The sequence below is a fragment of the Dermochelys coriacea genome, chromosome 1 (genome assembly GCF_009764565.3).
Source record: "Dermochelys coriacea isolate rDerCor1 chromosome 1, rDerCor1.pri.v4, whole genome shotgun sequence".
Lineage (NCBI taxonomy): Eukaryota > Metazoa > Chordata > Testudines > Dermochelyidae > Dermochelys > Dermochelys coriacea.
Window position 1 is genome coordinate 19,186,795 of NC_050068.2, and position 13,037 is coordinate 19,199,831.

At 40.3% G+C, this 13,037-nt stretch overlaps 1 protein-coding gene across 1 annotated transcript in view; it reads left to right on the forward strand.

Moving 5' to 3' along the window:
- The window catches only part of ANKRD42 (ankyrin repeat domain 42), a 51,398-nt gene that overhangs the window by 24,865 nt on the left and 13,496 nt on the right, over positions 1-13,037 (forward strand). The window contains 6 exon segments of the mRNA XM_043504102.1: positions 861-923; positions 926-1,060; positions 2,159-2,284; positions 6,636-6,741; positions 7,502-7,671; positions 10,417-10,543. Coding sequence (XP_043360037.1) covers positions 861-923; positions 926-1,060; positions 2,159-2,284; positions 6,636-6,741; positions 7,502-7,671; positions 10,417-10,543 — 727 coding nt within the window.

A 13,037-nucleotide genomic window follows, 5' to 3' on the forward strand; every position in this document is an offset into this window, starting at 1 on the left:
AAATACATTAGTGGTGCTTGAACTGGATATAATGTTTTAGCTATTACAAGGATAATAGAATTCTTAATTGAAGAGAAACTATTTCTTTACAATAATAGACTTTACAGTGAAATATTCCATCTTTCTGTCAGTAGCATATCAGCCATATTATACAGAATGTTTTCATGCAGTGACATTAGGTAACTAATAAGTTTTTATTTGACATTCAGTTCCTCCTTCCCATTTCCCACTGAGGGGAATGGAGAACACTACAGTTTATAATGCAATGAGCATATTTTTCACACTTCCATAGCTCATTTAATTATGGCTGTCAGCGCTCTTTACAAACATTAAATATTTAAGCTTTACAGTACCCTGTAACATCAGCAAGGTAACATGTAACCCACCATTACAAAGGAGCCACCTTTGGGGTAGAACATAGCAGCTGCTGTACACAGCAATACTATACAACAATCCAGGACAGAAAAGGAATAGGAATTCTGTTTAGAAATGAAATTATAGGGGAAATTTATGTTTTGTATTTTGAAAAAAAGATATGAAATTAGATTAATCTTCTGCTTGTTGTAAATAACTGCACTATGTACATCAAATATAAATAAGGTGAATTAAGCTCACACTTTGGAGCAGGTTTGAAGCTGCTGAGAAGCTGCTTTCTGGACTGGTGAGATATTAATCCTCATATTTATGTATTATGATGTTTTGTCTTTGCCTAATAAAACTGAGTAACCCTTGGTTATCTGACATCTGATCAATAGTCTAAATCAGACTGAACAGTAACAATAATTTAGCTAAGTAGCTCTTCATTTAGCAGGTGGCTGTGCTCAGGTTTAATATTGCCATGTTCTTCCTTTGTGCAATAGCTCATCTGGCAGCAATGGAGGGCCACCTGCATTGTTTTAAGTTCTTGGTTAGTAAAATGGCCAGTGGTCTCACACTTTGAAAGCCAGGAATGACCATGGGGAGACCCCAAAGGACTTGGCACAGAGGTTCTATAAGGATAATATTGTACAGTACATCGACGATGTGGAACATGAGAGAGATCATCCAGAAGAACAGGAAAGTGAGTAGGTGCCTGAAAAGCTTCCGAGATACTAGCTTGTAAAACAGAAAATGCCACAATGCAACAATAACTCTGTAGAAATGATTGATACAAATGATCTGGACAGCAGGTGATTCTAACTTTCAAGTGGAACAGTGTGTATAATCAGTGTGAGAAACAGCTGAAGCTTCCGATAGTTGTTAGCTTTATTTACATGCGTGTCATGTCTCCGATTTTCTCATAATGAAAACAAAACAGCAACACTATGCTATGCAGTCCTTTTGCTTTAGTTATACAAAGCTAAAAGAAAAGGAGTACTTGTGGCACCTTAGAGAATAACAAATTTATTTGAGCATAAACTTTCGTGAGCTACAGCTCACTTCATACAAAGCTGTTCATGTTCCTCTTAGAATCTGACACATATTCCAATGTCCACAAATTTCCAGGCAGTTACGTATTTAGGACCAGATTTTGGTTCCCTTATTCATTTTGAGTTATACCTTACTCTGGCAATAGTCCCACTAAAATCAATAGGACTACTTGATAAGTAAGGTATTATTCAAGAGAAAGGATAGCAGAAGCTGGCCTATTATGATTATTCTGAAGGGAAGACTAGCTTGATTTTTCAAGCACTCATTCCATATCTATTAGTCTTTTCTTTGTATTAATCATATCAACTAACAAGAAAAATCAAAGTGCCTCAATGGATAATTTTTCCACCAAGAAAAATTAATACATTGTATATCCTACCTAGGACCATTGACTTGAAAATAAGGAGATAGCTTCAGTTTCCAGCATTATTAGTCCATTAACTTTCAACCAAAGGTATATCTATTACTACAGAAATATGAAATGAATCTCCTCTCTGTAAAACTATATAAGATGCCTGTAGCCAGCAGCCAAGACATGCTTAGTGAAGCCTGTGATGATAATGCTATGTTCTGCAGCCGTGTTTCAACCAATTAAGGGTGCATTAACCTCACTAACAAGTATGACATTTCCATGTTTAAATTATTATTTAGAGAGAAACTATGAAAGGTGAGGTGAAAAAATAGCTTGTTTGCCTGCTTATTGGAGTTACTGGCATTTATGTGGAATCATGTCTGTTCTATTTTTCAGATTTAGCATTTCCAGCCCATGTTGCTGCCTTCAAAGGGGACTTGGTGACACTTAGAAGATTAGTGGAAAGTGGAATCATCAATATTAATGAGCGGGATGATAAGGGATCCACTCTCATGCACAAAGGTCAGTAATTAGGAACTGTGTTGCAGCTCATTACTGTTTGTTATTGACTTGTTCACTTACTTATTTAAGTAGCTGCTCATCAGGTAAGCTCATGAACTACAGCATTTCATTTTCCCAAGGGCTCCAAAGGGCAGCCAGCAGAGATTATGCAGACAAAAATACATATTTGGTGGTCGTCATCCTTTCTATGCATCACAAGTTGAAGTCTAGATTGTTATTGCTGCATCACCAAAGGTAGCAAGATGGTACAGTGCACTCTCCAGTTTTCCTGATCATGCATTTCCCCACCATGTTTGACCATCTTCATCACTGCCCTTCAGTCACATTGTGAAGATTGAAGTAAGCCAAATTTCGGCATTGTGGCAGCCACTCTAGCCATTCCAGTCAGCAGCCTGTTAAGCCTAGTCCAGGATCTGCATCCCAGGTTGCAAACAGCTGGATGTAAGGTGTATATCTGGGTACAATCTAGATTATATGAGCAGCTGTGCCACCCTTGCCCTGCAACCTGGAGTGCCTTACAATGCCTTGATGAAGAAGTTCCCACATGGGTTGCTCACAAAGCCATCCAGCATGCAAGCCACACCTGAGTGTTTGTGTGTAACTGCAGCCTGCCAGCCACATTTGGCTCTCACCAGCCTAGGTTATACTGCAGGGTGACCCCAACACACTCCCAGTTTTGATTTCCACCCAGGAAATTTCCACCCTCTCCTGGACAATACAAGTTTATATAAAGTCTGTTATTTCTTTAATAGAAATAATATATATACAACTTGCCACCCCAAACGGAGTTTCCCAAAAACTTCAGTTTAAACACACTGGATTAGATGAAACAAAGAACAAATGTATTAACTACAAAGAGAGAAATTTTAAGTAAGTACAAGTAATGAGGCATGAAAGTCAAAAATGGTTACAAGAAACAAAGTTAAAATGCTGATGCCTAAATTAACAAACTATGTTAAATTCAAAGCACTGTTTTCTCACCACATGCTTTCATCAGTCTTACTGACCATCTTCTTAGGTCAGGACCCCTTCTCCCTGTATCCAGTGAATGCTTCCTTTGTTGCTTCAGGTGCTGTCAATGAGACATGCAGGGAGAGAGAGATGGGGTCCTTGAGATATTTGTCCCTCCTTTTTATAGTTTCTGTCCCCCATCTTAAAAAACTTTTCCAGCTGAGTACCAGGAGACAAAAGTCTATGGGAAAGGATGTTCCCTGCTGCTTTTTCCTCACCTGTTTGAGCTTCCTTTGTTTCCCTTCCTGCTTCAGGACTCTGTTTGCTGCTTAAATGCAAATAAACAGAGCATACATTCCTTTGTTTGAGACAGACCTATTTGCCAACCTCAGTATGGAACGTGAACACCATATAGTGGAATCTTATAACTTCACATACAATGGGGACATACACATTTTATCAGGATAATAATGAGCAGCAAATTATGAGTTTTCAAATGATACCTCATAAGGCATACTTTGTACAAAGATTATTACAGTAGTGTGTAGGGTGTGAATACAGAGGTACATTCTCCCACAGTAAATTACATCCATTTTTGGTGGTGCATGCATGCATAGGTGGGAATTGCTTAAAAATGAGAATAATCAAGTTGAAGGCCAAAAAAATTGAAATTTTTTTAAAAACTCAACAACTCTAATCCATTTAGATGCAACCTTTAGAAATACTGTGTATGTAGCTATGGAACTGTACTGTACTGTGAACTGCATCATTACTCTCTAAGCACTTGAACACTATGGTGATGTGCAATATACAAAACCACATGATAGACATACAGTAGTACACTGTGGAGGACTATGATGCTGTATATACAGGGCTATCTAACACATTGCTTTGCAGCAGAGTGATGCAGAAGGTGTGAGCTATTTTTTGCAGTTTGCCTTTAAAGCTCATCAAAATTTTTCTAATTTTGAAATTTGAAAACAAAAAGGGAATTTTTTTGTAAGATTTCCATAATTTCCCTCCCTTTGTTGACCAGTTATAAAGCTGGTAGAAAAGCAATTAAAGTTTTTAAAAATTTGGGAAAATATAAAACAAGTTGTCAACATTCTCCCTCCAGTTTTTGAATACTGGCAGATTGCATCATTTTCTCACCAAGCATTACATCTGATACTGAAGTTATGGGAAATATTTTGGCCCAGCACATTGCATTGGTTGTGTCAGCAGGCAAGCAGGTATACCATAGAACCAGGTGTAGCTAATGATTACTAGGTTTATTCAGTGTTAGGGACACCCAGCTTAGGTAGGGTGACCATATTTCCCAAAGGGAAAATGGGACACCACATGAGGATTGCCCAGGCACCCTCCCTCCCCTGTGCAGGGCTGGCACAAGCTGTTTGCTGGAGCCCAGTCCTCCATGCCCATGCGGGGCTGGTGTCGCTGCTCACCCAAGCCCTACCTGCCCCCCACTCGAGCCCTGTCTCTCCCAGTATGGGGCTGGCATCACCCCTTCCCCCCCCCCGACATTTTCCTCCACACACCTTTTTTGGCAAAAGTGGGCATTTGTCCCATTTGCTGCAAGTTGGCAGGAGCAAACTGGGAAAATGCCCACTTTTGCCGAAAAAGTCAGGGTAGCTGGGACAGGGCTTAAAAAAGGGACTGTCCTGGCCAAAACAGAACCCTGTGCTTAGGTCATAGCTGTCCAGGAGGAGCTGACTATATACTTTTGGAGCTTGAGGGAGGCACAGAGTGGGTTCAGGCTCTAAAAGAGACAGACACCCCACCAATATAGTCTACACAAACAAACTTCCATTACACATTTCCCCTTGCAGACCCTGATTCAACAAAGCACTTGGTCTGTTGACTTCCAATGAGACTATTCATGTGCTTAAAGAGAAACGAGTGTTTAAGTGGTTTGCTGAATCAGGGTCCTACTCTGTGTTTTCCTTTCTGTGTCCCCTAGGATTGGAACAATAGTAGATTATATTATTGTAAATTGTTCTATATCAATCAAAAAATCTGTCGCTTTCTTTTAAAAACATATTTAATCTTTTCCAGGAATTATTCTCCAGTCCTACAATGTTTGTTTGTAACTCCTCAAATTGATGCTATCCCTAAGGCAAATGATTTTCTTCTAATATATACTAAAAAATTACCACTTGCTTGATTCAGATCCATCCCTTTTGCAGCACTGTTAATTATGAGTCAGATGCCCTACTTCCGACATCATATGCTATGTGGGAAGCCAAAAGAGATGGATTTTCCCTTTGATAACTATCAATGCTGTAGTTCTCAAAGGGAACCAAGCAAAGCTCTCCTCTCCGCACTCTGATGCCAGCGTGTTACTTCATAAACAGGAGCAAGAGAAAGTTGTAAATGGTGTTAACATTTCAGGTCAAGTGTTTGTATCAGCTCTAGATGGGTGAAGGAAAGCCAGTATAAGGAGCAAACAGATGGTATCCCATGACGTTGATGGCTAGAAAAACTGGAGAGAGAGTAATATTGTAGGGATACAAAGCTGTGGGTGGGGAGGACCAAAAAGAATGGAACTGCTTGACATTTCACACTCTCTCTCCAAAAGCCTGCCACCCAGATAAAATAAACATGCACGTGGCAGCTATCATTTGGTGGTTTTTCAGGGGTTGTATTGGCATTTGTGAAAAGCATTTGCCCAGATCCGAAAACAATTTAGGTGTCTAACTTATTGAAATTAATGGGAGTTAGGCACCTAAATGCCTTTGAGGATCTGGGCCTAATCATAACCAGGATGCATAGTAGACAAATAAGGTACCTGTAAGTAGCATAAAATACCGCACCATAGTTTTAGAACATATGGTAGATCTGCAGCTTCATGTTATGCTGCATTGCAAGAGCCATGAGCCAGTAACAGAATTCTCTTCCAGGCAATCAAAGCTCTTGTCCATTCAGCACTCATCCTTAGGATACTGTATGGAATCTTTAATGGATGCCCAGTGTTACAGAAGCCATAATACTTCACACAGCTGAGAACATACTTGGGGACACCAGATAATAAGGACCAAACTGACCAGCCTGTAGTGGATAAGCTTAGGGTAGTGTACCTTCAGGAGGCATCCTGAGATCAAACTCCAGGCTGATAGCTATAGGGCCAGAACTTTCTCCTGACTTCAGTACAGTTGCACCACTTACAGAACTGAGGATCAGCCAATAACATTTATTTTACATAAAAGAGGAAATGAAAATAAAAACAGGCTTATACTCCGGGGTAGCATTTGGCCCATTATAAACTAATATTTCCATCATAGGTTCCTAGTGACATGTATAAACTATTCATACTTTAGAGGGTGTCAAGTCATGTTAGGAAAAAGGCATTTTTGAATAAAAGTGTGTATAATTGACTTTAGTACATATTCTTTTTCCTTAGCTGCTGGACAAGGACACATAAGCTGCTTGCAATGGTTGATTGAAATAGGAGCTGATTGTGACATTACAAATGAAGCTGGAGAGACTCCAAAAGATGTAGCCAAGAGGTAGTAGTTCAGATCTCTGAGCTGTAATTTATTTGTATAGGGGCTGATTCTGCAGTTACTGCTTTTATACCACTGTAACTCTGTTGACTTCAGGTAGTGTTACTCCTCATATACATTGGTGTAGGTGAGAGCAGAATCAAGCTCATGAATTTCAATTTTGGGTTAACAGCCTTTTGGCTCTATTGGTGTTGCAAAGGGTTTTATTGAGGGTATTTATATACCTATTGTAACTAGAGATGGGTCAAATTCTGTATAAGGCGAGATGAGACCTGTTTAATTTAGAAAAGAGAAAATTGAGAGGAGATATGATAGAGGTATACAAAATAATGAACACTGCAGAAGGCCAGCTGGGCACTCCTGTTTACCCTTAAATATAACACAGGTGCTTATTTGATTCAAATAAAAGACAAAATAAATTTAAAATAACTAAAAGGAAATACATTTTTGCACAACTTATTAAATTGTGCAACTAACTGCCACATGATATTACTGAGGCAGAAGTGTAGCCTCATCAAAATGATGCAAAAAACCATTTTAGCTGGCTGCAGCTTGTGCACTAGAGGTATAGGCTCCCCTGTGTACCTTAAAGTCCCACACCAACTACCACTGAAGTAAATGGGAGGGTGAAGAACACATGGGAGCTGCTGCTATTCGACACATATTCAAGTGTGTGTGTTCTAATCAGCAGTGGAACTAGGGCTGCTTTTTCAGAGGTGCGTGCGTATTTCACTGGCTATGAACTATTGACTGTGCTGTGCAGATTCGCCCAGTTGGCAGCTGTGGAACTTTTGAGATGGGCAATGGGAGACAATTCTGATGAAGAAATAGATGACAACGATGAAAGGTTTTTCAAGAGACATGGTGTGGAAGGGAGTACAGACACAATGAAAGATTTAATTCCAGATGAAGCAAAAAAAAGAGACGCCCGCAGTAAGTTCTGTCTCTCTTTACTGATTCTTCTCTTGAATAGGTGGGAAGGAATGAGAATCCTAGAACAAAATATTTTTAGTTGCAGAGTTTCTCCCTACTGCTGCAGAATATTTTGTCACTACCAATGAGCTTTAAAATAAATTGTGGAAATCAAGAAAAATATTTTAATCATGGAAGGATCTGGTCCAAGAGCTAACTATAACAGGACCACTTGGAAATAGTGACCATAATATGATAACATTTAACATTCCTGTAGTGGGAAGAACACCTCAGCAGCCCAACACTGTGGCATTTAATTTCGGAATGGGGAACTATGCAAAAATGAGGAGGTTAGTTAAACAGAAATTAAAAGGTACAGTGACTAGAGTGAAATCCCTGCAAGCTGCGTGGACGCTTTTCAAAGACATCATAATAGAGGCTCAACTTAAATGTATACCCCAAATTAAAAAACACAGTAAAAGAGCTAAAAAAGAGCCACCATGGCTTAACAGTGAGAGATAAGGCATCTTTTTAAACAGTGGAAGTCAAATCCTAGTGAGGTAAATAGAAAGGAGCATAAACACTGCCAAATTAAATGTAAAAATGTAATAAGAAAACCCAAAAAGGAGTTTGAAGAACAGCTAGTCAAAACCTCTGTAATAACAAAATATTTTTAAGAACATCAGAAGCAGGAAGCCTGCTAAACTACCACTGGGGCCCCTGGACGATCGAGATACAAAAGGAGCACTTAAAGATGATAAAGTCATCGTGGAGAAACTAAAAGAATTCTTTGCTTCAGTCTTCACAGCTGAGGATGTTAGGGAGATTCCCAAACCTGAGCTGTCTTTTGTAGGTGACAAATCTGAGGAATTGTCACAGATTGAAGTGTCACTAGAGGATGTTTTGGAATTAATTGAGAAACTTAACAGTAACAAGACATTGGGACCAGATGGCATTCACCCAAGAGTTCTGAAAGAATCAAATGTGAAATTGCGGAACTAGTAACTATGGTTTGTAACCTGTCCTTTAAAGTCTAATGTCAGTACCGGGCAAATTAATTGAAACAATAGTAAAGAATAAAATTGTCAGACACATAGAAGAACATAAATTGTTGGGCAAAAGTCAACATGGTTTATGTAATGGGAAATCATGTTTTACTAATCTATTAGAGTTCTTTGAAGGGGTGAACAAACATGTGGACAAGGGAGATCCAGTGGACATAGTGTACTTAAATTTCCAGAAAGCCTTTGACAAGGTCCCTCACCAAAGGCTCTTACTTAAATTAAATTGTCATGGGATAAGAGGGAAGATCCTTTCATGGATTGAGAACTGGTTAAAAGATGGAACAAAGGGTAGGAATAAATGGTAAATTTTCAGAATGGAGAGGGGTAACTAGTGGTGTTCCCAAGGGTCAGTCCTAGGACCAATCCTATTCAACTTATTCATAAATTATCTGTAGCCAGGGGTAAACAGTGAGGTGGCAAAGTTTGCAGATGATACTAAACTGCTCAAGATAGTTGAGACCAAAGCAGACTGTGAGGAACTTCAAAAAGATCTCACAAAACTAAGTGATTGAGCAACAAAATGGCAAATGAAATTAAATGTGGATAAATGTAAAGTAATGCACATTGGAAAAAATAACCACAACTATACATACAATATGATGGGGGCTAATTTAGCTATAACTAATCAGGAGAAAGATCTTGGAGTCATTGTTGATAATTCTCTGAAGATATCCACGCAGTATGCAGCAGCAGTCGAAAGCAAATGGGATGTTAGGAATCATTAAAAAAGGGATAGAGAATAAGATGGAGAATATCTTATTGCCCTTATATAAATCCATGGTACACCCACATCTTGAATACTGCGTACAGATGTGGTTCCCTCATCTCAAAAAAGATATACTGGCATTAGAAAAGGTTCAGAAAAGGGCAACTAAAATGATTAGGGGTTTGGAACGGGTCCCATATGAGGAGAGATTAGAGGCTAGGACTTTTCAGCTTGGAAAAGAGGAGACTAAGGGGGGATATGATAGAGGTATATAAAATCATGAGTGGTGTGGAGAAAGTGAATAAGGAAAAGTTATTTACCTGTTCCCATAATATAAGAACTAGGGGCCACCAAATGAAATTAATGGGCAGCAGGTTTAAAACAAATACAAGGAAGTTCTTCTTCACACAGCACACAGTCAACCTGTGGAACTTCTTGCCTGAGGACATTGTGAAGGCTAGGACTATAACAGGGTTTAAAAGAGAACTGGATAAATTCATGGAGGTTAAGTCCATTAATGGCTATTAGGATGGGTAAGGAATGGCGTCCCTAGCCTCTGTTTGTCAGAGGGTGGAGATGGATGGCAGGAGAGAGATCACTAGATCATTACCTGTTAGGTTCACTCCCTCTGGGGCACCTGGCATTGGTGACTGTTGGCAGACAGGATACTGGGCTGGATGGACCTTTGGTCTGACCCAGAATGGCCATTCTTATGTTCTTAAGATAGAACAGAAGATAATTTAGGTCAATCTAGTCCATCTCTGGAAAGCCAGCACAGGATTGTTCCTTACAGTATTTTTTTGAGTGATGCGTCTGATGTAGTTTTAAATCTATTCAGTAATGGCGATTCTTCTACTTTCTTTGGGAGATTGTTCCACAGCCTAATAGAGCCCATTGTCAAAAAACATCTCCCAACATTCAGAAAATCCAGCTTCTTCATGCACATCTTCATGTTAGCTACCCAGTCTGCTACCCAGTTAGCTATCTGTCTTGCAGTCAGAGCCTACCAAAAGATTGAAGAACTTCGGCAACTTCTAGAAATTGCCTACAGCAACTACAAACAGCTGGGAGGAATAACTGTAGAGGAGAGGAAGAAGAAGAAAGAAGAAAGGGAGGCTGAAAAGTAAGATTCAATTAACTCTGTAATGTTTGTTTCAGAGTAGTAGCCGTGTTAGTCTGTATTCACAAAAAGAAAAGGAGAACTTGTGGCACCTTAGAGACTAACAAATTTATTTGAGCATAAGCTTTCGTGAGCTACAGTTCACTTCATTGGATGCATTCAGTGGAAAGTACAGTGGGGAGATTTATATACACACACACACACACACACACACACACACACACACAGAGAACATGAAACAATGGGTTTTCTCATACACACTGTAAGGAGAGTGATCACTTAAGATGAGCTATTACCAGCAGAAAGGGAGAGGAGGAGGGAGGAGGGAGGAAAACCTTTTGTGGTGATAATCAAGGTGGGCCATTTCCAGTAGTTAACAAGAACGTCTGAGGAACAGTGGGGGGTAGGTTGGGGAAATAACATGGGGAAATAGTTTTACTTTGTGTAATGACCCATCCACTCCCAGTCTCTATTCAATCCTAAATTAATTGTATCCAGTTTGCAAATGAATTCCAATTCAGCAGTCTCTCATTGGAGTCTGTTTTTGAAGTTTTTTTGTTGAAGAATAGCCACTCTTAGGTCTGTAATCGAGTGACCAGAGAGATTGAAGTGTTCTCTGACTGGTTTTTGAATGTTATAATTCTTGAGATCTGATTTGTGTCCATTTATTCTTTTACGAGACTGTCCAGTTTGACCAATGTACATGGCAGAGGGGCACTGCTGGCACATGATGGCATATATCACATTGGTAGATGCGCAGGTGAACGAGCCTCTGATAGTGTGGCTGATGTGATTAGGCCCTATGATGGTATCCCCTGAATAGATATGTGGACAGAGTTGGCAACGGGCTTTGTTGCAAGGATAGGTTCCTGGGTTAGTGGTTTTGTTGTGTGGTGTGTGGTTGCTGGTGAGTATTTGCTTCAGATTGGGGGGCTGTCTGTAAGCAAGGACTGGCCTGTCTCCCAAGATCTGTGAGAGTGATGGGTCATCCTTCAGGATAGGTTGTAGATCCTTGATGATGCGTTGGAGAGGTTTTAGTTGGGGGCTGAAGGTGATGGCTAGTGGTATTCGGTTATTTTCTTTGTTGGGCCTGTCCTTTAGTAGGTGACTTCTGGGTACTCTTCTGGCTCTGTCCATCTGTTTCTTCCCTTCAGCAGGTGGGTATTGTAGTTGTAAGAATGCTTGATGGAGATCTTGTAGGTGTGTCTCTGTCTGAGGGGTTGAAGCAAATGCGGTTATATCTTAGAGCTTGGCTGTAGACAATGGATCGTGTGGTGTGATCTGGGTGAAAGCTGGAGGCATGTAGGTAGGAATAGTGGTCAGTAGGTTTCCGGTATAGGGTGGTGTTTATTTGACCATCGCTTATTAGCACCATAGTGTCCAGGAAGTGGATCTCTTGTGTGGACTGGTCCAGGCTGAGGTTGATGGTGGGATGGAAATTGTTGAAATCCTGGTGGAATTCCTCAAGGGCTTCTTTTCCATGGGTCCAGATGATGAAGATGTCATCAATGTAGCGCAAGTAGAGTAGGGGCTTTAGGGGACGAGAGCTGAGGAAGCGTTGTTCTAAGTCAGCCATGAAAATGTTGGCATACTGTGGGGCCATGCGGGTACCCATGGCAGTGCTGCTGATTTGAAGGTATACATTGTCTCCAAATGTAAAATAGTTATGGGTGAGGACAAAGTCACAAAGTTCAGCCACCAGATTAGCCGTGACATTATCGGGGATACTGTTCCTGACACCTTGTAGTCCATCTTTGTGTGGAATGTTGGTGTAGAGGGCTTCTACATCCATAGTGGCCAGGATGGTGTTTTCAGGAAGATCACCGATGGATTGTAGTTTCCTCAGGAAGTCAGTGGTGTCTCGAAGATAGCTGGGAGTGCTGGTAACGAAGGGCCTGAGGAAGGAGTCTACATAGCCAGACAATCCTGCTGTCAGGGTGCCAATGCCTGAGATGATGGGGCGTCCAGGATTTCCAGGTTTATGGATCTTGGGTAGCAGATAGAATACCCCAGGTCGGGGTTCCAGGGGGTGTGTCTGTGTGGATTTGTTCTTGTGCTTTTTCAGAGAGTTTCTTGAGCAAATGTTGTAGTTTCTTTTGGTAACCCTCAGTGGGATCAGAGGGTAATGGCTTGTAGAAAGTGGTGTTGGAGAGCTGCCTAGCAGCCTCTTGTTCATATTCCGACCTATTCATGATGACGACAGCACGTCCTTTGTCAGCCTTTTTGATTATGATGTCAGAGTTGTTTGTAAAATCTGTGGAGATCCCATGGATGGAAGGAGCTAGAAGAGTGCAATGTATTAGTGTTACTTAATATTGTATTTATTTATTATGTTTCAAATGCAGAATCTATAGTTAAGAACTTTTCAGATGGCTACTAGGTCTAAAAAACCTCAGCAAAGGCATACTTGAGCTTCTAGCCACTTCCATAATGTTTTACCCAATTCCCCAGTGTCTCATTACTGTACAGAAATGTTCTGTTAAATGTCCTGGGTTTA